The sequence below is a fragment of the Chanodichthys erythropterus genome, chromosome 11 (assembly GCF_024489055.1).
Source record: "Chanodichthys erythropterus isolate Z2021 chromosome 11, ASM2448905v1, whole genome shotgun sequence".
Taxonomy (NCBI): domain Eukaryota; kingdom Metazoa; phylum Chordata; class Actinopteri; order Cypriniformes; family Xenocyprididae; genus Chanodichthys; species Chanodichthys erythropterus.
Window position 1 is genome coordinate 55,560,786 of NC_090231.1, and position 27,512 is coordinate 55,588,297.

The 27,512-nt window shown below is 36.5% G+C and overlaps 2 protein-coding genes across 3 annotated transcripts; one reads left to right on the plus strand and one right to left on the minus strand.

Moving 5' to 3' along the window:
- Positions 1-1,082: 1,082 nt before the first annotated feature.
- Positions 1,083-13,567, minus strand: nadsyn1 (NAD synthetase 1). The gene is made up of 21 exons (XM_067401445.1): positions 13,406-13,567; positions 13,245-13,305; positions 12,873-12,989; positions 12,728-12,781; positions 12,565-12,654; positions 12,415-12,466; positions 12,189-12,277; positions 11,122-11,239; positions 9,977-10,108; positions 9,813-9,884; positions 9,617-9,741; positions 8,172-8,220; positions 7,916-8,018; positions 7,664-7,832; positions 6,641-6,776; positions 4,867-4,973; positions 4,650-4,781; positions 4,287-4,356; positions 3,215-3,343; positions 1,962-2,138; positions 1,083-1,843 (listed from the first exon to the last, which is right to left on the minus strand). The coding sequence occupies exons 1-21, from the start codon at positions 13,488-13,490 to the stop codon at positions 1,826-1,828; spliced, it is 2,085 nt and encodes a 694-aa protein (XP_067257546.1). The 5' UTR covers positions 13,491-13,567; the 3' UTR covers positions 1,083-1,825.
- A 1,907-nt stretch (positions 13,568-15,474) lies between these two features.
- On the plus strand, positions 15,475-27,140 carry dhcr7 (7-dehydrocholesterol reductase). Of its 2 annotated transcripts, none has more exons than XM_067401446.1 (8): positions 15,475-15,594; positions 18,812-18,924; positions 19,002-19,224; positions 22,176-22,266; positions 22,451-22,664; positions 23,949-24,153; positions 24,655-24,786; positions 26,257-27,140. In XM_067401446.1, exons 2-8 carry the CDS (start codon positions 18,818-18,820, stop codon positions 26,719-26,721), a joined length of 1,437 nt encoding a protein of 478 aa, XP_067257547.1. In that variant the 5' UTR covers positions 15,475-15,594; positions 18,812-18,817; the 3' UTR covers positions 26,722-27,140. The 2 variants fall into 2 exon arrangements, with proteins under 2 accessions (XP_067257547.1, XP_067257548.1); XM_067401447.1 differs by having other exon boundaries at positions 15,493-15,594; positions 18,711-18,924.
- Positions 27,141-27,512: the final 372 nt, after the last annotated feature.

Below are 27,512 nucleotides of genomic sequence, written 5' to 3' on the forward strand. Positions count from 1 at the left end.
ATATTGGTTAAAATATTGTTTTAATTGGTAATCAATAAAACTTTCCATCCTGTTAATTTGGTTTTTTATATCTAAACAAAAAGCAACATTATTCTCCAGGAAGTGACATCATTTTTGGTGGGAAAACCAGTGGGTTCATAGCATTAGCAAAAGATGATTTGCTTTATTTGTTGGTTTGTCTCACTTTAAAACATTCCATCCTGTTTTTCAGATGACAACATTTATTTATTGTTTGTTTGTTTGTTTGCTTAACATTTTAGAAACTACCTTCATGTTAAAAGAATAGTTCACCCAAAATTGAAAATTCTGTCATTTATTACACACCCTCATGTCGTTCCACACCTGTAAGACCTTTGTTAATCTTCGGAACACAAATTAAGATATTTTTGCTGAAATTCGATGGCTCAGCGAGGCCTGCATATAGAGACAGCAATGGTACTTCCTCTCTCAAGATCCATAAAGGTACTAAAAACATAGTGAAATCAGTTCATGTCAGTTCAGTGGTATTATCTTAATATTATAAAGCGATGAGAATAATTTTTGTGCGGCAAAAAAAAACAAAAAACTTTTTAACAATATCTAGTGATGGCCAATTTCAAAACACTGCTTCGTGAAGCGTCTGAGCTTTATGAATAAAATCAGTGGTTCGGAGTGCCAAAGTCACGTGATTTCAGCAGTTTGGCGGTTTGATACGCGACCTGAATCACTGATTTGACTCAAAAGATTCATTCTCTGAAGCAGTGTTTTGAAATTGGCCATCACTAGATATTGTTAAAAAGTCATTATTTCGTTTTTTTTTTTTTTCTTTATAATATTAAGATAATACCACTGAACTCACATGAACTGATTTAAATATGTTTTTAGTAACTTTATGGATCTTTAGAAAGGAAGTACCATTACTGTCTATGCAGGCTTCGCTCAGCCATCGGATTTCATCAAAAATATCTTAATTTCATATCTTAATTCTGAAGATGAACGAAGGTCTTACGGGTGTAGAACAACATGAGGGTGAGTAATTAATGACCAAAAAAAAAAAAAAAAATCATTTTTGGGTGAACTAACCTTTTAAGTGCCTGAGCTTTACCAGAGCCTATTTCTAGAATTCTGCTATACATTTCAAAGAAATACCTCTAATATTACAACACTAGCATGAGGTACTGAATGACCCAGTAATCACTGTTATTGCATTGGCATGCTTGTGTTCTTAATAAAAATGCTGCAGTCATTTAATCATTTGCTTTGAATCCCAGTAAGTCATTCACATCTGCATGCCTGAGCTGATCTGGGTAAATATTACTTTTTTTTTTCTTGGCAAATTCCTCATTGAAAGATGTAGTTACAGTACATGATATCCGGCACTAGGATTATTTCTCCTTCTCAGTTCTCACTCTTAAAAATAATGGATCTTAAAGTGGGGTTTTGCTATAGAAGGACATTTTTGGTTCCCAAAAGAACCTTTAAGTAAACAAAGATCCATTATTTCATAGTGTGAAGAACATTTTAATAATCTAAAGAACCTTTTGTGCTGCATGGATGTTAAACGCTCTTTATGGAACCATAGATAGCAATAAAGAACCTTTCTTTTTAAGAGTGATGTAAGTAACTGCATATGAACATTTCATATGTATCATTTTATTAAAAGAAAACAATCAAAAAAACAATCATACAGTATATCAATAATTATATGACATGGAACACTTAAATTGCTCCAGGTGACTGCAGTGCGTGTGCAGCCAGACTGAGGGAGCTGCTGAGTGTCCACCATCACATCTTTGGAGCAAAGTTCAGTGGATTCTGATGACAGTTGATGCATGTACTCTCCATATCACTCCATCATGGCCACCTATACAACATAATAAAGAGTGGATTATATACAAACAGAAACACTACATGCAGACATCTGGAGACACACATGTATACTTCAGCCCACTGAGATCACACTGTTCTCTAAAACTGCTGACCTCGTTGTCGATGCAGCGGAACTGCCAGAGCCACTGTGTGTTGTAAAGGAAAGGACGGAGGTCAAAGCGGTTGTCATCTGGACTGTAGTTTTCAGCGTGATAAGAGGGCGTTACTGTTGTCATCTTATGTCTGTTGATTGAGTACATCCTAAAGAAATGTTTCACTTTTGTCGCCACCTGCAAAACCCCCAAAAATGGTATTGAATGAACACAAAGCAGACAGTAAGGCATTTAATTACCCTACTGGTCATGAAATAATATTTGTAAAATATTAGTATTTTAACCCTCTTGTGCTGTTTGGCCATTTCTGACCAAAAAAAAAAAAAAGTTACGTTTTGGTTTTTTAGAATTATTTACTTCATCGGAATGCTTAAAGGTTTTGGCACTTGCTATGTGAACACAAATAAATAAATAAAAATCATTCTGAAGTGTTGGATTCCGAAATCCACTGCCGCTACAATGTGTATCATTTGAGTGATTTCTAATGAGTTAAAAATCAATATTTATCACATTAAATGATTTGAATGACTTATTCAAGCTCATGAGATTATGTGCTCTCTCCATGTTTTTGAGAGAAACACCCAACATAATGTTAAAACAAATTTACTCTTCTAGCTGGTCAAGACAGCCAAGGTCACTGGGGTCAGCCTGTCACCTCCATGACCAATTCTTTGTTAAAGGGGACTCTCTGGTGAGACTGTGAAGTTTCAGCTCAAAATACCCCACAGATCATTTATTATAGCTTTTCAAATTCCCCCCTATTTGGGTGTGAGCAAAAACACGCTGGTTTTGGAAAATATGTCTTCGTATAAAATTTTTAAAACTATTATTTTAATTCCTTTTTTTATAATAATAAACTTAAACTTCTATAACGTTTAACTTTTATAACTTCAGCTATAAACTGCCAAGTCCAAGTGTCTTCTTTAAAAAGACACCAAACTAAAATCTGATCTCAAAAGCTTTCAAGATTTATGACATTTTAAGTTTAAGGTCTATTCTCAAAAAGTGATAAACAGGTAATAAATAGATCATAACTATTCTATAAATATAATTTTGTACCATAAATATCACCTAAAAATACAAAATATTAATTTAAAAACATTATGGAACTAAAATAAGGTACATTAATTTCACTGAAATAAAAATAAAATTAAAAAAGGTCATTTTTGACCGCCATCTGAGCTGCGAGCAGCACCAAAGGGTTAAAAGTATTTTTAATCAGAGTACTGTAATGTTGTAAGGGCATGTTTGACCTGTGAGGGAGAGAAGGTCTCTTTCCATGAGTGAATAAGCTTGCAAAACATGCTGTAAGGGCCGCACTTGGAGATCTTCCTCAGTCGTCCAATCACAGACAGCTCTGAGTAGGTCATTCCCATGTCGGCCTGTGGGAGGGACACAGAGTAAAACTGTCTGCATGCACACAGTGATGGAAAAAATACATCAGGGCATAGCAGCATAGTAAACTATTTATTCCCGCCTCCACTCACTCGCACCAGCTCTGACTAACTGATCCTCAACTGTAGTGGAAGAGGACGAGCCAATTATACAGGGTCGTCAATGAATCAGAATGGTAATGCGGTTTATGTATCGCTCTCTACATCGCTGAACACATAACGGTAATTGATATGATTAACCTTTGGCTAGGTTTGTTTAAAAGTGTTTTCAGTGTTACAGAAAGTACCCTGTACTTTGACGGGATTGGTTACATGTTTGTGTCGCGTTTTGAAAACTGCAGTTTTAAGGAGAAAATACTCAGCAATGTTCTTGACTTCTGCATTTGCACATGGTTTGTCTTAAAGCATGTTAAAAACAACACATAGACATACAAACAACATTAAGAACTTGGTTTTCACCACAGGGGGTCTTTAAATTGTTACTTTACCTAAAACTGAGAAACTGATATATGATGTGATCATATAATGTTAAGAAACATCTTAATATCAGAGTCATATTTTTTATAGAAATAAAATGGATTAAAAGTTACTTATCAAACCAAATATTTTAATTGCTATTTGACCAATACACATGGTCATCATTTGCGGGTGGGACGGGTGGGGCATGCCCCCACCACTTTTTGAAAGCCACTGAAAAATGTGCTTGCTGAAGCCATATAGGCATAAACACACATAAAAAGGCATCTCCAACCCATCATTCTTCAAAATTAAATTCATACATGTAACACAAAACACATTCGCACCACATTTGCACAATTGCCCCCATGACATGCTACATTTTAATGTTTAAAAATACATGCAATCTGTCAGTGCAAATGTTCCATCACATTACTTGATAATTGTATTAGTGAATGAGGTTGACAATGTTTACCTCATCAGTCTGGACCACCTTGCCATCAGTCAGTGGCTCAAGCTCTGCAGTTGGTGGAGCATCTAAAATGCTGCAAAGAAGATGGGCACATATGAACATGCTGCCGTTTCTGACTCTCTCACTCTCTCTATCATTATATATATATATATATATATATATATAATGACAACTGAAATAGTTTTATCATGTAACTGAATATGGCAGTGTTAATGTATTTGGTCTTGGACTTGCTACTGCCAATAAATACACAGACACGTTGCTGTGAGCATGTAAGATATGCTGCTGCATAAATATGCAAACATAAATCCCATAGCGGATCTAGATATGATCAGCAAATGTGCGACAAAAGGAAAGATTACGAACCTTATGAGGGCAGTGAGCTGGAAGCGTTTTACACAGTATTGCAGGAAGCACTTCAGGTCCATCTTACTAACACCTCCAATGGGATTGATATCAGCGCTGGAGCAGTCGTACTTTGTGAAGTATCCAGTCAAACTGCAAAGTCAGAGAATACTTTCTTTTAGGTGGTCTTCATTACTATTGATAGTGTGATAGAAAGAAAAAAAAAATCTCATCACACCTCTCATCCACGTTTGCTGAACCAAGAACTAAGAGACCACCAGGTTTCCCCTGAGCCCACAGACAGAGCTGGGCAAAGAGGTAGGCCAGAATCATCCTGACACGAGCCTGTACATACACATACAGCATACTTTCAGCTTTAAAATAATATGCTATTTAGGTAAAACTGCAGATGTGAAATAGCTCCTGAAAGGTATGATATTCCTAATCTGTGGCATAATTCACACCATATTTCATCATCAATGGATAACTTAAAGTCACCATAAAATCAAAATGGACAATTCTTGCTTTTTTATGGAATATTGCAGGATTTATTATAAATGATTTATCCATGCACATTATTTTTTTTAAAAACTCATGTTCTCTTGTAATCTTTAATCAAAATATCCTCTGCTCCCTCTAGCAGCGACATCTCTTCTCTGATGACGTGTTTACTGGAGTGAGTGCGTGGCAAACTGTCACTCACATGAGATCGACCAATGGCAAACCACAGCCATCCAATCAATTCCCATGGACAAAATCAAAGTTTTTTCTTGTTCGAGAAGCGTTTCACTCAGATATATATCACAACAGGGAAGAAAATACTATTGCAACTTTCATTAACTTTAAAGGTGTCCCAAGTAATTTCATGCTTTGCTGACCAGAGTGATCATGGATGCATTTTTGGAAACATTTTAATTACCCTTACTAGGGTGTTTTCAAAATGGGGATTGCAAAAATGAAAGATAATTATTTAAACTATTTTAAGGCTGTCAAACTTAAGATTAAATGTTTAATGCAATATTTTTTTTAATAGATTTGTCAGATTTGATATTGTTACCATTTCAGTTTCCTTTCTAAAGACATGTTGGAAATCATGAGATTAATTATGATTATTCTTATGATGGGCCTAGTTTTTGACAGTAAGAAATAAAAAACAAACATATGCATATATAATTTTAGGATGAATTTATTTCTTAGTTTTATCCAATTTGATTTATTTGTTTTATCCACTCAGTTATGTCTTTATCACTGGGGCTTTTAGGGCAGTATGTCTGTAATGCTGCATTTATTGTGAAAAGCACAATTTAAATAAATTGTAACTGAACTGAAATGCTTATATTTGAATACTGTTGTTTATTTTCTGGGCCACTGATATGACTAGACTCTTCATCAGTCAAAAATACTATTCATTTTGTTGCAAACTTTTTCCTCTTTCAAAGCTGTGACGCATCATATATGTGTAAATGTGTTTAACCGGCCTGATCAGAACCTAAAGCACACGCTATTTCCTGGAAAACAGTGGCATAATGTTACTGTTTTGAAATAGTGAAACTCAGCAAATTTGTAGGTCATCTGACGCTTGGGGTGACTAACTGCAATATTTTTCTTTTTTTTGTGAAAATTGTGGTGGTTGTGTTACAATGCAAGCATTTTGAAAAGTCAGCAAAAATATCAATTTCATAGAAACTGCTTTCTAAAGCCTGCGCTTTTGTGATGTCATGGGTCATATAAAAAAAAGCCACATAAGACAAATGATCAACATATATTTTGTTTCAAAACGCCCACCAGCAACTAAATGCATCACTCAAAGCATTGCACATTCATGGAAAGTTATTGCATAATGCTGTTTTCCAATTTCTTAGTATGCTTTTGGTTATTCTGAGACTTTCATGGCGGTCAACCAAACCATTTTTTCTGAAAAATATTAATTATGTATGCGGTGCAGAAAAAAGTCCCTAATAAAAAGAATAATTTATTTAATAATATCATCAGTGTCTTGACGAGTGCTGTACCTGGACGTTCTGAAGAGCCAGGTTCTCTCTGGCACTTCCTCCATTAGCACGAAACTGCGGCCACTTCCCTGTGACCACAGAGAAGATTCCCAGCATGCCTTTCACTGCCATGTCAATGTTGATATTTAGGTGATTGCTGAGAGGAGAACAGATAAAATCAACATTTTTGTACTATTAAATTGTATACTTAAATATATATTTTTTTACAAATATATTACTTTTTATAAGTTTATGCATATATCACTATGTTTGCAAAGAAATATATATATCAAGTCTTATTAACTCATGGGAATGTAATAAGTCGTGGCCACAAGATCATTTTGTCGAGGTAATGGCATCCTTATGTCGTAGCCACAAGATGTAAATCATATCCTATGATCCTATTTTGAGGGAACGACATATTTTTCTTGTGGCCATGAGGTAAATGGGTAAACAACCTTTTCGACCATAGCAACCTGGAATTATCAGAAATAGATAGGCCTATAATAATAGTTATTTTTAATTAAGAAAAATCGCAAAAATTAAGAAATGACTATATTAACATTTTGCCTATTTTATTGTGTATGATGGTGCCTATGGCAGCCTTCAAATGAATTTTGTTATCAATATTAAAAGAACATACATTTTTATCTATCTCATCTATCCCAACAGTCTTTTATTCTTTTATCCATTCACTGATCTTTTTTTTTATGTAATATTTTTATATAATTATTATTATTATTATTGTTTTTTGTTTGTTTGTTTGTTTGTTTTCTTGTGGCCAAAACTTTTTATCAAGTTCCCACAAATGAATATGTCATGGCCATGACAAAACTAAGTGAACAGGACATGTCCCCTCCTGGTCATAGTAGTAATAATAATATTTCACAATATTACTGTTTCTTTTTTTTCTTTTTTTTTTTTCAAATAAATGCAGAATTTGGTGAGCAGAAGAGGCTTTTTTAAAAAAAAAAACATTTAAAAAATCCAAAAGGATTCCAGAGATTCCAAACATTTGACTGGGAGTGTATGTCATCCACCGACCTGCCGATCTGAGCGGCGAGATCTTTGGCTCTGTTGCGGGTGTCCTCAGAAGAGTTTTCACTAGCCATGTAGCATGTGGTAAAGAGGCGTCCACACAGCTCACGTGGGTCCTTAGGCCTGTAGGACGAATCGTTGACCACCCGCTGCACATCATCCAGCACCTGAGAATCTGAGAAGAATGATGCACATTTAAGCCTCTAAATTACATGGTTCTTATGTTTTGAAGAGCTGTTGTGTGTGTTTTGAACTTACTGCCTTCTTTGACAGCGTGGCAGATTTGCACACACATGGAGTACACAATACAGGCAGTAGATGAACTGTCCACACCACCACTAAGGGGAAGAAGGAAGCCAGCCTGAAAACACCAAAACACACAAACCTCATTAGCTAAACACCTCCTATATCATCACATTCATTGCCAAAAGGATAAATATTAGCCAAAAAGATTGGTATCAAAACCAAGTAAACCACAGCATAAACATTCATATTTAGAATTAAAAAAACACACCTGTCCACTCCTCCTTAAGTAGTCCCATAACCAACAGGCAGGACCAAGACTGAAATGACACCCGAAATATATATTTAATTGATTTAATAAATGCTGCATCAATTTATAACCCCAAAAAGTACATATATTTGCCCCCAGGTTTACTGTATAATGTTTTAAAAAGATTAATATGTGTGTATTGCACTTCTCCCTTCTCACAGTTTCTCAAACAGAAATGATAAAAACAGTCAGGAATAAATTAGTGTCACAAGGTACTCCTAAACCTCTAAAGTAACATAAAAATAGTCTCTTTGGAACAGAACACTAATTTGGCATGTTATGGGGAAATTTCTGTGAACTGGCTGCTCTTTAAGTCATAATTGGGTTTACGGGACTCTATTTAATATAAGTGTTTACACAAATGGGTGTTCTGTTTGAGGGTGGATTAATGTACAGCTCCACTAGAGGGCAGCAAAACATATTTTGCTACCAAGTGTGCCCTACAAGTCCTGAAAAGTGAAGCCAAAGCGTTTCAATCGACCCCTGGTGGCTGGCTGGCATAAACCTCGCCCTCTCCGTGTAATCGAATGGGACGCAAGCCAAATTAATTAATCCAATTAAACTTCAAATCATTTTTTTTTACAAAGATGGTTTCTGTCATGTTAGGTAGTTCTTATCACACAGATGCATGTTAAAGTGTTTGTTTTTCCAAGAAGTTTGATATTAGTTATTTATTTGAAAATTCCCCAGTGATGAATTAAAGGAGTGGTTCATTTCAGAATTAAAATTTGATTCTGATCATTTAATCATACTACTTTTATACTATTCTGGCTTCCAGGATGCATTGCTGCTCACCATTGTTGAGATTCATATGCTGATTCTTGATATCTGATCTGTGGCAAGAAAGTATTGTTGGTGAAAATATACTAAAAACAATTAACCACTTTTGGTCAGTGATGACATTAGTCAATCATTTTTCTTAACGATGATAAAATCTATATCAGCTTGGTTTCTGGCTTCCTTTGTAACACATTATGTGTTTTGATAACACTGTTACAAAAACCACAAACTGACATAAAAAGCAAAGAATCAAACTGCCCAACTAAATGAAACGCTAAAATAAAATAACTGTAGGTGAATGACAGAATTAAAGTCAGTCTGGTTTGTAACAAGTGAGATTTAATGTAATTTCAGTTGATTTCATCTAAGACTAACACTGGGGAATTTACTGTGTATAAATACAGGGCATGATTGCCAGCTGTGCTTGTGATTGAGTTTGCGGGAGTGTGGGCGGGACCTTGATGCCGCAGCTTCACCTCAGGATACTGCACAGACTCTGGCTTCAAATGACGTCATCAGCAACGACCGTTTCTGGGATATTTTGGCTTCATTTTTCTACTCAATACTTTTGCACCCCACTGTTTGTGTATATTCACTTAAGTTATTTTTTCACTGTGAAAAGTTACCTGATCTCTTCTTCTGGGGTGTGGAAAATCCACTCCACAGGCTGGTGCGTGGGCAGACACCGGTCATCACAGTCAGACAGAGAGAAGTCCGTTTTCATCCTCTGATAAGGTTTGTGCTCATATTCCTGTGCAGTGAGAAAAATATTTAAAGCATGGTAAGTCACTTTAAAATCTCAGGTCTTTCAATGTCTCTAACCATATGCGGGTGACATCTCTCTCCTCGATAGCTGCGCACATCTTCCAGATCAAGAGTGGCTGTGACAACCTCCTGCAGGTCAAAAGAAACGTATCTGATTGATCAAACTGAAATGTTTGGCATGTTAATCACAGCCACTCCAGTTTCAATATTCAAGCCCTTACCACATCCTCGAGTGAGAACTGCGCTCCTCTGGCAACAATATCTCCATTGATGGCAATCATAGCACACCCATCATAGTACAGACGGTCTCCATCACAGCCCTTCTGATTGGCAAACAGATAGATCCCTCCACTCTGAAACATATTCAGAACATGTCAGTGTCACCAACAGGAAAAATAACTTCTAATTATAAGGCTCATTGTCACCTTTGCCTTTACAAAGGCCACTTGAAATTTAGTTGGTTTCATACAGTATACACCGATCAGGCATAACATTATGACCACCTTCCTAATATTGTGTTGGTCCCACTGTTGCTGCCAAAACACCTCTGACCCGTCGAGGCATGGACTCCTCTAGACCCCTGAAGGTGTGCTGTGGTATCTGACACCAAGATGTTAGCAGAAGATCCTTTAAGTCCTGTAAGATGTGAGGTGGAGCCTCCATGGATCGGACTTGTTTGTTCAGCACATCCCACAGATGCTCGATTAAATTGAGATCTGGGGAATTTGGAGGCCAAGTCAACACCTCAAACTCATTGTTGTGCTTCTCAAAGCATTCCTGAACCATTTTTGCTTTTGCTGAACCACCCTGACTGATCTGCAGCTCCATACACAACAAACTGATGCTCTGTGTATTCTGACACCTTTCTATCAGAACCAGCATTAACTTCTTGAGCAATCTGAGCTACAGCAGCTCGTCTGTTGGATCGGACCACACGGGCCAGCCTTCACTTCCCATGTGCATCAATGATCTTGGCCGCCCATGACCCTGTCGCCGGTTCACCGCTGCTCCTTCCTTGGAGCACTTTTGATAAACACTGACCACTGCAGACCGGGAACACCCCACAAGAGCTGCAGTTTTGGAGATGCTCTGATCCAGTCGTCTAGCATCACAATTTGGCTCTTGTCAAACTCACTCAAATCCTTACGCTTGTCCATTTTTCCTGCTTCTAACACATCAACTTTGAGGACAAAATGTTCACTTGCCTCCTAATTTATCCCACCCACTAACAGGTGCCGTGATGAAGAGATAATCAGTGTGATTCACTTCACCTGTCAGTGCTCATAATGTTATGCCTGATCGGTGTGTATATATGTGTGTGTGTATATATGTGTGTGTGTATATATGTGTGTGTAAATCTATATACCTTTGTGGTGGCAGATTTGACCAAGTTCACCCTGTGGTCAGCCTTACGTAGCTCATGGTAACTTGCAGAGGAATTGGTAAAAATCTCAATGCCATCTAAACCCATGTCAACATGTGGACTAAAGAAAGAAGTAAAAGAAAGTTCAGTTCCTCAAATGAAAGCAATTATGAAACTATATGTACATCATTCATGTTTCATTTCACCTAATTGTAGCACAACAACAACAACAAAAAACATGTCTAAATGTTCTCTGCAGGAGATTAGGAAAGGAGTTAAAGGGATAGTTCACCCAAAAATGAAAATTTGATGTTTATCTGCTTACCCCCAGGGCATCCAAGATGTAGGTGACTTTGTTTCTTCTGATTGATGATTTTTAACTCCAACTGTTGCCGTCTGTCAGTCGTATAATGGCAGTAGATGGGAACTTCATCTATAAGAGTAAAAATGCACAGACAAATCCAAATTAAACCCTGTGGCTCGTGACGACACATTGATGTCCTGAGACACGAAACGATCGGTTTGTGCGAGAAAATGAACAGTATTTAAATAATTTTTTACCTCTAAAACACCACTATGTCCAACTGCCCTCGATATTTGGTTAGTGAGGTCAAAAAACATCATCAGAGCACATTCAGAAATCACCAACCGGATGCTCAAGGCAGTTGGACATTGTGGTGTTTTAGAGGTAAAAAATTATATAAATACTGTTCGGTTTCTCACACAAACTGATCGTTTCGTGTCTCAGGACATCAATGTGTCGTCACGAGCTGCACGTTTTAATTTGGATTTGTCTGTGCATGTTTATTGACTCTTATAGATTGTGTGACCGTTCACTCACATTATAAGACTGACAGACGGCAACGGTTGGAGTTAAAATCATCATTTGTGTTCTACTGAAGAAACAAAGTCACCTGCATCTTGGATGCGCTGGGGGTAAGCAGATAAACATCAAATTTTCATTTTTGGGTGAACTGTCCCTTTAAGGAACAACCTAGTAAGAATTCATTAAAAAATAATCATTTGCCATTCATATAGTATTGATGAGATGATTATTTGCAGAATAATACCTCCTGGGGTTCCACAGCTCAGCACAAATCTCACTCCCTATGCAGGTGTCCTTAGTGGACAGCACCCCATCTCCAAATGGCACTGTGGTCTACCAATGACGACAGCTGAAATGATTATTTATGCCTAATAAAGTTTATATTATATGCATGTATATATTATATAATCTATAGTTTTATGAAATGTTTTGATGATTCATTTTTGAAGTAATGAGGAAGCATACTTTACCTGTCCGGTCACATCTTGGATCATTCTGGGTAAAAAGTACTCCTCAATATGTCTGCAAATTTCATGTCATTTATCAATATGACTGTGATTTATCACTGGTTTTCCTGGGCAAATATTTGTCTAATATAAGATGCAATTTACTGTACATACCTGGGTCGACTCCAAGGTGAAAACCATCGAAATTCCCTGTTGTTGCCGTAATTAGCCAAGAGCATTTTAGGACGGATTAACAGTATCTTTCTGTCGGATACAAAAATTATTATCATAATGATACATTGAACAGTAATGCAAATGCTTTATAGTAAAATCATACTTGTTCAAGAAAATGACTCTGCAGTTATATCGAACATTGTGATGCATAACAGGCCTGTGGAAAGAGCACATAAAAACATATTTAAGAAATCATAAAACATATTTAAAAATGACTTTTCCCTAATGTTTTGAACAATATCACCTACATTCCCACATCACAGATGATGTCTTGGGTCAAAGGAGATTCCAAGAGCGACTTCAGGACCTGGAAACAGTGTAGCAGCGTGTCTGACTCGTAGAAGTGATCCGCACAGCCGTACCCACTGATGCAAACACCACAAAATACAGTATCATCAGTTTACTCAATTTACTGAATTACTTTCCAACATTACATTTTAGTTCTGTATTTATTTCATGCTGCATTGTTGTATGTTAGAGAAATAAAATATTTTCTCTAATAAAAAAATTATAATACTTAGCTTGCACATAAAAATAAAATTCAATGCATCATGACCATATAGAGTGTGTCGTAACTGTACTTAAATGCATCACACATTAATTGTGGGAGACAATATTACCAGATTTCTAGCTCTGGTCCCAGTCTGTACTTGGCTCCTTTCTGCTTGGCTATCTCAATACCTGTTTTGGAGAGCAAAGCAGATTTAAAAATGAGGTCGAGGTCACTTTAACATCATAAAAACTTTAGGTGACAAATTGCAGATGAAGAGTTGCAACTTACTTTTAAGTATTCTTGACAAGTTGCCTTCAAAATCCAGTGCCCACTGATTCAAAGAGCAAGTCGCTAATGTAACCTTGCGACCCATTTTGTGCAACTAGAAATTATATAAAATGTATCAAAACAACTCTGCACCTGACTGTAGTTGTGCAACAGCACTCGAAACTTTTATTTACTGTAGTTCCATTTCCGGACTGTACAATCAGTACGCACTTCAAAATAAAAGTCGCGTAAGGAAGGCTATTTAAAAACTCCATTAAAGCAGTGAATAAACATTGAGGTTAAACATACTTTGCTCAAGAACATGCAGTCTGGTCTGTCTACTTATTAATCTACCACCACCATAAAATATAGTTTAAACGTATTTAAAGTTGTAAATTATGTGCCTTTAAGGATAAACATATAACTGTATAGACTGTAAAAAAAGAGTCAAGCTGCTCTTTCACTAAAAAAAAAAAAAGTACCCGAATAAATTTTAAATAAATAAATAATAGACCCTTTTCACATTTCCGTTATTCTCAGAAGCGGAAGTCATCATAGTTGGGTAAACTTTTATAACAGTGAATGAAAGACTTCATTAAATATATTTTTATGTTTCCATTTGCTCAAACAGCAAAAGAAAAACTCCACAATAGTGTTTTCATATCTCTAAAAAGAGGGAAAAAATAGAGAGCTATTGATAATGGCAGTCAGAAGAGAGAAAGTTGTCATTTTTACTGTCACTCCCATAGAAAAACCCTCACAGCAGCCTTAAAGGGTTAGTTCACCCAAAAATGAAAATTCTGTCATTTCACCTCATGCCGTTTTACACCCGTAAGACCTTCGTTGATCTTCGGAACACAAATTAAGATATTTTTGATGAAATCTGAAAGATTGAGTACAGTGGTTCAATATTAATATTATAAAGCAACGAGAATATTTTTGGTGCGCCAAAAAAAACCAAAATAATGACTTATATAGTGATGGCCGATTTCAAAACACTGCTTCAGGAAGATTCGGAGCATTATGAATCAGCGTATCGAATCATGATTCGGATCACGTGTCTAACCGTCAAACTGCGGAAATCACGTGAATTTGGCGATCTGAACCACTGATTCGACACAAAAGATTCATAACGCTCCGAAGCTTCATGAAGAAGTGTTTTGAAATCGAACATCACTATATAAGTCATTATTTTTGTTTTGTTTGTGTGCACCAAAAATATTCTTATCTCTTTATAATATTAATATGGAACCACTGTACTCACATGAACCGATTTAAATATGTTTTTAGTACATTAATGGATCTTGAGAGAGGAAATGTCATTGCTGGCTATGCAGGCCTCACTGAGCCATCGGATTTCAACAAAAATATCTTAATTTGTGTCCCGAAGATTAACGAAGGTCTTACAGGTGTGGAAAACATGAGGGTTAGTAATAAATGGCATTATATAAATTTTTGGGTGAACTAACCCTTTAACTAGTTTTTTTGTAATTTGATGCAACAGTAATACAATACTATTGTTTTAAATGTACATACATTTAAAAACAAATAAATAAATAAAAAAATGTCAGGATTTATGATATTGATGACGTTAAAACGCGTCATCAATGTGAAAAGGGTCTACATTTAATAATACATTTCATTATAATTTGTTATTTTACGTTCCAAAGGTTATTTATTATTATTATTTATTTATCTATTTATTTATTTATTTATGTTTTTTTTTTTGTTTGTTTGTTTTTTTTTGCTTCTCCACCTTCTACAAATTTGCCAGTGGACTAAATCAAGTTTTAACTGTGTGCATGAAAAGGCTGATATTTTCCTTCCACGAGTAAATACTCCTTGTTATAAACTGACGAATTACAATTTTTCGTTGATTTATCAATGTAATAATGTAACTGCGTAAATGTGGTGCAGACGGAAGAGCTCGAAGAAGGCAGCAGGACACTGGGCTGAGATCATCAGGCGCTCATGGGTTCAGGTCTCGGCTGTCCAATCACTGACAAGACTATGTGTTTCGTCTCTCTCTGATTGGATCAGAGGTCATGACGTGGACTGTGGGTGGAGTTAAAACTCGGCCAGAGCAGAGCCATAGAGAGAGATATAACCAAAATTCTCTATATGGCTCAGGGCCAGAGACTCCCATTTGCTCGTTACATCACTGTAAACATCTGGGCAGCGTGAAGTGGCGCAGCATCACCCCTGAAACTGTAAGCATTTGTGATATTTAACTTTTTAAACAGTTGCTTTAATGCATTTGAAATATACGGTTTGCACGTATTATAATGTAATCTTTATTTCAAGGTTGCATGTACAGCATATCGAAATCTCTGTTCTGTGTTTGGTTTCAGTCCAAACACAAGATGAAACTTTATCAACACTATATAATGGTTAATTCTCGTGTAAACACATTTTCTCGATCACTGTACACACACACACACACACCTCTCAGAGATCTGCACCCTGTATGCATGCGGTGATTACAGCTGTCGCACTGATATGACTATAATCTTACACGGCATGTTAGGATAGGAGTCATATTTCACTTTTAATCCGGTTTATTTCGGATTAAGCTCAAGGGGCACATTTACTTTGGCAGAAGAATGACGCACAGGTGTCACGTAGGTACTCCTGACGTTATCTCTGCGTGAAACATTATTGGCTGTTTTTGGCCACTTGTTGATTTTCTGAAACGATTTAAAGGTGCAATATGTAAGAATTTTGCAGTAAAATATCCAAAAACCACTAGGTCAGTGTTATATATTTTGTTCAATTGAGTACTTACAATATCTCAAATGTTTGCAACTATTTGTAAATCATGAGAAAATTGCCATTTTAACCAAGGCTCCGGGACGTGTGAGGAGTCGCCTGTCAATTGCGTCATACCCGCATTACCCTCGGTTTCCGGTTTTATTTTGTAGAAACGATGGAAACGCCAAAGACGCTTTAAAATATTACACGTTTTAATAGAACAGCTGTTTTGATATATTTATAGACAGAAAACGAATTGTTGTTATAAAGCTCAACACGTTTAGTCTTATTGTTTAAATCTAATTTTCTTGATTTTTTGCGAGTACCATGCTTTACCATGCCTCAGAGAAAAACACTATTTTGTGAAGTAGCTAACATAGCATAACCAGATGCAGCTTTATGTTTAATAACAGTAATACAGCATTTTCTCCATCATACAATACGTTTTAAAATTAATTGTATGCCATTTATCAACACAAGCCATCCAGCATTTAATATGATATTGTAAATTCGATCTATCTTACTGCAGTGTGTAACAGTGTCTCACAGCAGCCGCCGAGCGAACGCAACGTTATAACATCATTTTCAACACTCTCAAATGTATCTAATATGATAAACAGAGCTGCGTTTCCTCATACTCATGACCGGAAAAGCGGAAAAGTCCCGCTGCTTGTGAGGCTTGTTTTGCTCAATCGCTCCAACGGCCTCGTTCAGCTCCACAACACTCGGTCCTGCTCTGCTTCATAATGCAGTTAACGTTAATAATCGCATCCTTGAACATGATTTCTTCCCGAGTCCTATCCCTATTCTTTTGCACCATCCGTTGAGGTGAAGACCACATGTCCCAAGATTCCACGCTCAAACTTGCCTTTGTTTTGAATAGACGGACAGAAAATATTACATATTGCACCTTTAAAGGTCATGAAATGAACGTTTGACAACATTGTAATGCCATGAACATGTAATTTCCACCACATCTCAAATAATGTATTGTTTAATAATAATAATGCACAGTTCGTAGGTATCTATGGCATAACTAGCATTTTATGTAGACTGTATTAATAAAGCATAATAAGTGATATTTACCTTGTATATTTACCATCTCAAACATGGTCTTCACTGAAAAAGTCAGCCTTTTGGTAAACAAGTAAACATTTTATTAACTTTGTTAGCACAAATTTTCTTAGTTGTTGTGGAAATGACACCACAACTGAAATTGATTTTGATTATTTCCCTCTTCATTTATATTATCATAGTTTTAAGCATTCACCTTTGTATTTATGCATGTTATACCCTCTTCATATAAAGTGTCTTTAACTACTATGTACTAACATTTAAATTAATCATTTGATACAGTGCACTTATTGTGTACGTAAATGTTTTTTACATTGTACTTATATTTAAAAAAAAAAAAAAACCTGCATGATGTACTAATTACATCTGTAATTACACTTTTGACCCTACCGTCTTTACCCATACCACCAAACCAGCTCCTAACCTCAACTGTTTTCCACCTCAGTAGCAGTAAAAGTGTTTTGCAATACAACATGAACATCATGAATTAATTTCTGACTCAAATACATTGTAGTTACATGTTTTTTGTTGCATAAATTATTATGCTGATGACCTGATGTTTCGGGACATGCGTATGAGCGAGTGAAAACATGAATTTTTCAGATAGTTAAGAGAGCGTTAGTTACTTTGCTTCATGACCATGTGATCCTTTGCAGGTGTCTGAATGATGCCACATCCTGTCACATGATTTTGACCACATGACTTGATCCAAAATGGTCCCTTAATATTGGTTACTCCGAATGACATCAATGAAATTATTTTTTTCTGGACGTTCTTTCTCATAACAAAGCAACTACTTCTACACATAATTTTAATACCATTTTGCACTATGTTGATATATGATGTTATAAAATCATGCCAGAATAAAAAATGTATTTACATTTTAAGATATTTTAATCACAAATGAAATGGCTGTATTGACCTTTGGACGGTTAAACCAAATGACCGTTTGACACTTCAAAATCTTTAAAATACCTTTATATGTAGCAAAATATAATTAAAACCTTTTGGATTCAGTAGGAGAGGTCTAGTTGTACTACCTTACATACTTTGGATGTCATATCTTTGTTTTTTATTATTACAAAGGCCTTTGGACAAGAAAAATGATGCGTCATGTTGACCCTTTTAAACAATATAACCCTGAATGGAACATTTCTCTTCTCAACCATCATTGTTCATATAATAAAAGATAAGTTTACAGTTGAGTACAAACCCACAAACCTAAAAAAAGATTAATGCACAGCAAATAGCTTTGCTTGCATAGCATAAGCACACAATTCATAACGTCTTATCAGTTGGAGAGATAACATTATAGTTTACTGCATTAAAGGCAACAGCCCTGTTCCTCTAAATCTGATATTATACATGATAAGTTAAGCTATAAGTCATTATCTAAAACCATGAAATGTCCCATTAACTTTCAGCTTATACAAATGTCATTACTTATCACATTTAGCACATATAATTATAACACCTACATTGTGTTATCTGTTATCTGCAGTGCACTCTGTTCTCCACTTATGCCAGAGACAGGTTTACCATCTCAGAGGTTATTCTTATGCTCCTCCCCCAATCTCTGCTTCCTGAATCTCACGCCTACAGACATCCATGATGGCAGCCGATGCTGTGAGAAAGCGCCATAAGGGCAGCTCCAATGGAGAACGGCCAGGGGTGAAAGACCAAGGAAAGGAGCCGGCACAGTGGGGAAGAGCATGGTAAGTTCAATTCTAAAAGTTCAATATGTTCAAATATCCTGTTTTCACTCGTATTGATAAGCTGTCGATTGCTGTAGGGAGGTGGATTGGTTCTCTCTGACAGGTGTGATCCTGCTGCTGTGCTTTGCCCCCTTCCTCGTCTTTTTCTTCATCGTGGCGTGTGATCAGTACCAGTGCTCCATCAGCCATCCATTACTGGACCTCTACAGCGGTGACGCCACCCTGCTCACCATCTGGAGCCGTGCCCCTTCCTTCTCATGGGCCGCTGCTAAGATCTACGCAGTCTGGGTCACATTTCAGGTGTGCAGAATTACAGAAGAATACAAGTAGTACATGTTACATAATCAGATTACATATTTCAAGTAACGAGTAAAGTAGTGAATTACTTTTAAATTTACAAGAAAATATCTGGATTACACTGAATAAGTAACTCAAGTTACTTTGTTTTCCCATTTATTGACTGACAGCTCTCTTGTCCCAATGTTAAGAGATATCAGGAGTAAGTGCAGATGTGTTGTGTGCGCTGTGTGAACATGATGGTTATTATAGTTCTAGACTAAATGTGAGCATTTACTCATCTCACTTGCACAAAAACTTTCACTTTATTGATTCAATAGATTCGATATTCCTCAAAATGATTAAAAACAGTGAAATGCAAACTCAGAATATACCAATGTCTTTGCTGCTGACCTTCGATGATCCAATTCAACGCTAGGAATAATCAAAAATGACTTTACTTAAGCATCACATTTGTGTTGCGTTTTTTATTATTGTTTTTATTGCTAAAGTAAAAGGCTGTGTCCAAAATCATGTCCTTTACCCTAAAATAGGGCACTATTTGAGCCAGCCATTTGTAGTGGTGTCTGAAACTGTAGTAGACATTATCGAGTGCACTCATTCAATCCCATAATGCACCTTAATAATGAGTGTACAACTGATGTACGCTCAACGGCTAGAGAATACCCATAATGCACTGTGAGAGTCATGCTGAATGATTTCCCGCGTCTGATCAGAAGATGGCGCCCACAGCTGAATCATCCATCCCTCCATCCATTTTCCAAACTGCTGGTCCAATGTGGATACAGCGTAATATAATACAGAAATAAATTCCTTTTTAATTGATTATTAAATTGTTTGATTAAGGTTTATGCATGACAGAGTTCAAGAAAAATATTTTTCATTACTATTGTAGCTGCCAGTTCACTCCTTCAAGTGAAATATATTAGTAGAGTAATGTAGGGAATAGTGAATGAGGGTATAGGGGGTGATTTCGGACACAGCATTTCTTCTCCTGCATCCTATTCTTCTGCAATCCAGAATGGCTGCATAGCTGAAAGGGTTAGTTCACCCAAATATGAAAATCATGTCATTAATTAGTTCTACACCTGTAAGACCTTCGTTCATCTTCGGAACACAAATTAAGATATTTTTTGATGAAATCCAAAAGGTACAGTGGGTACGGAAAGTATTCAGATCCCCTTAAATGTTTCACTCTTTGTTATATTGCAGCCATTTGCTAAAATCATTTAAGTTCATTTTTCCTCAGTAATGTACACACAGCACCCCATATTGACAGAAAAACACAGAATTGTTGACATTTTTGCAGATTTATTAAAAAAGAAAAACTGAAATATCACATGGTCCTAAGTATTCAGACACTTTGCTGTGACACTCATATATTTAACTCAGGTGCTGTCCATTTCTTCTGATCATCCTTGAGATGGTTCTACACCTTCATTTGAGTCCAGCTGTGTTTGATTATACTGATTGGACTTGATTAGGAAAGCCACACACCTGTCTATATAAGACCTTACAGCTCACAGTGCATGTCAGAGCAAATGAGAATCATGAGGTCAAAGGAACTGCCTGAAGAGCTCAGAGACAGAATTGTGGCAAGGCACAGATCTGGCCAAGGTTACAAAAACATTTCTGCTGCACATAAGGTTCCTAAGAGCACAGTGGCCTCCATAACCCTTAAATGGAAGACGTTTGGGATGACCAGAACCCTTCCTAGAGCTGGCCGTCCGGCCAAACTGAGCTATCGGGGGAGAAGAGCCTTGGTGAGAGAGGTAAAGAAGAACCCAAAGATCACTGTGGCTGAGCTTCAGAGATGCAGTCGGGAGATGGGAGAAAGTTGTAGAAAGTCAACCATCACTGCAGCCCTCCACCAGTCGGAGCTTTATGGCAGAGTGGCCCGACGGAAGCCTCTTGTGCAAAACACATGAAAGCCCGCATGGAGTTTGCTAAAAAAACACCTGAAGGACTCCAAGATGGTGAGAAATAAGATTCTCTGGTCTGATGAGACCAAGATTGAACTTTTTGGCCTTAATTCTAAGCGGTATGTGTGGAGAAAAGCAGGTACTGATCATCATCTGTCCAATACAGTCCCAACAGTGAAGCATGGTGGTGGCAGCATCATGCTCTGGGGGTGTTTTTCAGCTGCAGGGACAGAACGACTGGTTGCAATCGAGGGAAAGATGAATGCGGCCAAGTACAGGGATATCCTGGAAGGAAACCTTCTCCAGACTGCTCAGGACCTCAGACTGGGCCGAAGGTTTACCTTCCAACAAGACAATGACCCTCAGCACACAGCTAAAATAATGGAGTGGCTTCACAACAACTCTGTGACTGTTCTTGAATGGCCCAGCCAGAGCCCTGACTTAAACCCAATTGAGCATCTCTGGAGAGACCTAAAAATGGCTGTCCACCAACGTTTACCATCCAACATGACAGAACTGGAGAGGATCTGCAAGGAGGAATGGCAGAGGATCCCCAAATCCAGGTGTGAAAAACTTATTGCATCTTTCCCAAAAAGACTCATGGCTGTATTAGATCAAAAGGGTGCTTCTACTAAATACTGAGCAAAGGGTCTGAATACTTAAGACCATGTGATATTTCAGTTTTTCTTTTTTAATAAATCTGCAAAAATGTCAACAATTCTGTGTTTTTCTGTCAATATGGGGTGCTGTGTGTACATTATTGAGGAAAAAAATGAACTTAAATGATTTTAGCAAATGGCTTCAATATATAAAAAAATTTAAGGGGGTCTTAATACTTTCCGTACCCACTGTATATGACTTGTCCATAGACCGCAGTATAATCAACGCATAACTTTCCATAAAAAGTAACTAAGTAACTTAATTAGTTACTTTTTAGGGAGTAACACAATATTGTAACTCATCACTTTGGTAGTGATAAAGATTTGAATGGTTTCGGACTTGAATTGTGAGGTTCGGTTGTCTCTACACCAGGTGGTGCTGTACATGTGCGTTCCAGATTTACTGCATAAGATCCTTCCAGGCTATGTGGGAGGAGTTCAGGATGGTGCCCTAACACCAGCAGGTAATAAAAAATAGATAATTAATTTATCAGAAATATTAATGTACATTTACTCAATTGACTCAATTTTTGAAGATGTGGTAAAAGGTACACTGGAGTGACTTCTTTTAGTTTTAAAACATAAAAAAAAATCATAATTATTCCAAACTTTTGACTGCTAGTGTCAAAATGTTTTTGTTTCTCTCAGGTTTGATTAACAAGTATGAGGTCAATGGTCTGCAGTGCTGGATTATCACTCATGTTTTATGGGTGGCTAATGCTCAATACTTCCACTGGTTTTCACCAACCATCATCATTGACAACTGGATCCCTCTGTTATGGTGCACCAACATCCTCGGCTATGCCGTGTCCACATTCGTTTTCATTAAGGCTTATCTGTTCCCCACCAACCCAGAGGACTGGTGAGAAAACACATTGTGATTATTTACTGTACATGCAGTGGGTATAAAAACATGCAGATGAATGCAAGTAAAATCATGTCAGATCTTTTTCCACTTATAATTTTATAATGAAACCAACATAATTTGAGTAAGAACAACACACATCATTTGTAAGCTTTTTGCAGCATATAGCTTCAGCAATAAAAAAAATAAATAAATAATAATAATAAAAAATTCAGTGTTAATCAGCATCATTTAAATTATGACTGGAGGATTTTAATTACTTTTCAGTAAGAGTTTGAATGTAATCAGTTAATATGTGTTCATATTTTCTTTTTTCCCCTTTATATTTGTTTCTTAAATTAATTTAGTTTGTTTAAAATTACTTTAAGGATGGATAAAGATCTGACATGATTTATTTTGCATGTCTAATGTAAATGATAATAATCACAAATTATGTTCCTTTTTTTTATTTTATAATTTGTAAAATAATACCACTACGACTACTACTACTACTAATAATAATAATAATGAATAATTATTTTACTTAATTGTTTGCAGCTTTTTATTTATTTATTTTTTTGTCTTAAAAAAGGTCCTTAAAAGTCTTAATTTGTCATTCCATAGTTTAAGGCCTTAAAAAGGTCTTATATCAGAGCACAAAGACTTAAATTCAGAAAAGTCATGGCATTAAATGTTGCATGCATTGCAAGAAAAAAGCACAAATATCTAAACATCCTTAAATCAAAATACATTTACTTGAGAAGAAAAATGAAGATATGAAGTCTTATTTTCTGAGAAATTAAGACAAAATTAACCAAGTTTACACTTAAAACACAAACAAATATGTCAATGGTCTTGAATTCATTTTAATCATAAAGCAAACCATTTTGATCAATTTAACAGAAAACAAGACAACTTCTTACCTTATACCACTTTGCTTCTCAAGTAACTGTATCTTGATGTAAGAATCTTTAGGTATTTGCACTGGAAAACAAGACAAAAATACTGATTTTTTTTGAGCAGTGTGATCAGAAGGTACATTAAAAGTTATGTCCATATTCCAGTGGTTTTGAGCAGAGATATTCAAAATGATTTAAATTAATGTATATCTGTTGGAAGTTGTATTTCCAAACTCTGAAATGTTGCTAATACAACTCCCCGTGTTTCTCCCTCAACATTTACATTTAGAGAACGTGTTTTGTTCCCTTGACTTTATTCCTCAGATTTTCGCTTGGTCTTAAAAAGGTCTTTAAAACGTAATTTAGTAAAATTTTTACCGTCTTGTTCTTATTTGATTTGCAGTAAATTCACAGGCAACATCTTCTACAACTACATGATGGGAATTGAGTTCAATCCTCGTATAGGACAATGGTTCGACTTCAAGCTTTTCTTCAATGGCCGGCCGGGTATCGTGGCGTGGACCCTGATTAACCTATCCTATGCGGCCAAACAGCAGGAGCTGTATGGTTATGTGACAAACTCCATGATCCTGGTCAATGTTTTGCAAGTGAGTCATGTAGCCACTAGGTGGCACTATAAGACAACTCAGTAGCTCTTATCTACTGCTCATACATCCTTTACCACTGCACTACAACATAACATCAATAATGCAAAAAAATATGTATGGATACTCAAGTAAAGCTAAGTTGTTTTAGTCCAGTAAGTGTTATTCTTATGTTTTCTTTATAAAAATCAGCTAATATTTCACAGCAAAAACGCATGCATACCACAACATGTTAGAATGATACGTTTTACCTGCTAAAAAAGTATAAAGTATCAATCAGATGAACGAGGGCATATAGTGGATTATGTGCTACATGTTTTTCAGCAAACTCATGTTGATCATTTAGAGGCCTTAGAAATAAATGTATCAAATATGATACGGTAGGCTTTATGGGGTTAAAATTGAGTATTGATTGTGTATTGATTCATAAAGTGTTGTTTTATTTTATCCATATTATTCCCATCACTACCTCATATCACCAATGTGACTTCTCTCTTCTCTAAGGCCATCTATGTACTGGATTTCTTCTGGAATGAAGCCTGGTACCTCAAGACTATAGACATCTGCCATGATCATTTTGGCTGGTACCTGGGCTGGGGAGACTGTGTGTGGCTCCCTTTCCTCTACACGCTGCAGGTGTGTATCTGAACAGCAGATCCAGGGCTTGAGTTCTGCTGGATGTGGCATCTGCAATACTGGATTCACTATTTTATAGAGCTGCACAATTCTGAATAAATGATGAATCACTATTTTTTTTTTTTGTTTGTTTGTTTAAAATAAAGATCACGGTTCTGAAGAGACAACTAAAACGATATAATGTCATTTACGTTCTGACAAAATCATTTTTATTTTTTGTTTTAATCAGGATGAATGAATAATTCAATGACTCATTTCGCTTTACTTTTTTCATTGCTCTATGAATCAGTGTTTTTTGAACGAATCTTTTGAAAGAATGATTCAGTGACAAACACATTTTTAACTGCTATTTGTCACCACCTACTGGTGTAACAATGTAATTGATAGAGTCTTTATTTGAAGTGTCAAGTTAAGGTGATTTAGTTGATTTTGTACATTACCGTAGACTTAAGTAGCCGGGTTTCCATTATGGATTTGCACAAAACTTGCAATATTTTCTAAATGTTGATAAAAATCTATTGCGAAATGACGCCGTTTCCATTAACTGATGTTATGCGACCAAAACATATTTTTTTTCCTCTAGTGATAAGTCATTCCAAAAAACCTGGCAATGGATTTTCGTATATTTACGTTTATCACAGCCACTGCACTACCCATTATTTTTAATTGAAGGAGATGTAGGTGTGTTATCCAAGCATTAATGGCATAGAAAGTCCCTTATACTTGGGAGCAGCCATGTAAGGCCAAAAATACCGTGCCATCTTTAATGCCAGGTGACCTGAAAATACGGAAAAACTGTTTCCATTGCAGTTTTGCAAAATATGCCTTTTTCGAATTGCCTGAAAACCACCTCGTGCGAACGTAAAGGTTTCTTTTATGATATATGGGATTTTTTTGCGAAATTGACGTGTTTCCATTGGGCGTATTTTCAATTCGCATCTTCAATTTGCCCAATTTGAAGGGTAATGGAAATGCAGCTAGTGTTTATATCGGAACTATAAACTTTTATCCCAGTACTTCTGTGATAATTTGGATTACTGTATCAGAAATAATGATCCTGTGTGGTTCAAAAGACTGTTTGCGAAGCTTTTTAATACCTATCAAGTGTGCCGCACACGTGCTGAAAAGTGATGCCAAAACATTTTGATCACCCCCTGGTGGCTGGCTGCAGTATAGCCATCTCCATGTAATCGAAAAGGACACGACCCAACCAAAAAAAATCCAATTACATTGCAAATCATTTTTTTCCAAAGATGGTTTCTGTCATTTTAGGTAGATCTCAGCCAAATCGTTGTCATTTAGAAATAAGATAGCGTGGGTGTTTGAATCGACATCGCGATCTGGTCTTTTAACGATTAATCGTGCAGCTCTGATATTTTAGTTGATCCTCATGCGCAGCTTAATTGATTTCAATAGGAGAGTAATGCTATTTATGTAATGCAGATCTTGATTCATGTTCTTGTTCTTTAGGGCCTTTACCTGGTCTACAACCCCATCCAGCTTTCTACGCCCCATGCCGCAGCCGTCCTCATCCTGGGTCTGGTGGGCTACTACATCTTCCGCTCAACCAACCACCAGAAAGATCTTTTCCGTCGCACCGAGGGTAACTGCAAAATCTGGGGTAAGAAGCCCACCTTCATCGAGTGTTCCTACCGATCGGCCGATGGCGGCCTTCACAAGAGCAAACTGATGACCTCAGGGTTTTGGGGAGTGGCTCGTCACATGAACTACACGGGCGATTTGATGGGCTCACTGGCGTATTGCATGGCCTGTGGTGGCGAGCACTTGCTGCCCTATTTTTACATCGTCTACATGACCATCCTACTGGTGCACCGCTGCATTCGTGACGAGCACCGCTGTAGCAGCAAGTACGGCAAGGACTGGGAGCGCTACACTGCGGCTGTGCCTTACCGTTTGCTGCCTAACATCTTCTAGTGCGTTCCGCCATATTCCGGATTGCTTTTCAGCCACATACAGAAAAGCACTTTGCCTTGTTATTTTCTGTGGCTCTTTGTACTTATTCTTAAACAGTTGGCTTTTTAAACTTTTATGGGACTGTGGATGGAAGGTTTTACAAATATTATTTTGCCTTTTAGTGAGTGAGTGTGAGCGTACATATATTATACGAATATATCAGTTCAAGATTATCAAGGTGACACAATGCACTACATTACAGAATACTGTGATCAACTCAAGTCTTAATGTTGCTGTCTTTGAATAAGCTCCAACTGTTTAAACTCATTACTGTTCTGGATGTAAATAGACAAAAGTCTATAAGTCCAGAAATGCTTGGACTGCTGCTTCTCATTTCTATTCATAGTTTTTCTACCAACCAAACTACTGAAATAAAAGTTTCCCACTTTGTCTTTGGTTTTTCTCCTGGTGAAAACCTTTATTATTAAATCTAAAGCTGGAAATCATAAAAAGAAAAAACAAACAGTGCAAGTAAAACTGTACGATAAAGCATTTTTTAAAGTGCATTTACATTTTTTTTTAAAGTTCGGTAACACTTTGCTTAAAGTTTTTATGTACAATACATTCTAAAAGTAAGTTTAATGCATTAATTATGTCTTATAATTAAATTAAATTACTAAATGTTCACTTTACTTTCATTTAAAAAAAAAAAAAAAAAACTTCAAATCAAACAAGTAAAACTGTTAACACACACATCCTTGTTTAAGCTGAAGTATGATGACACACCACCACCAGCAGGTGGAGTCAGAGTT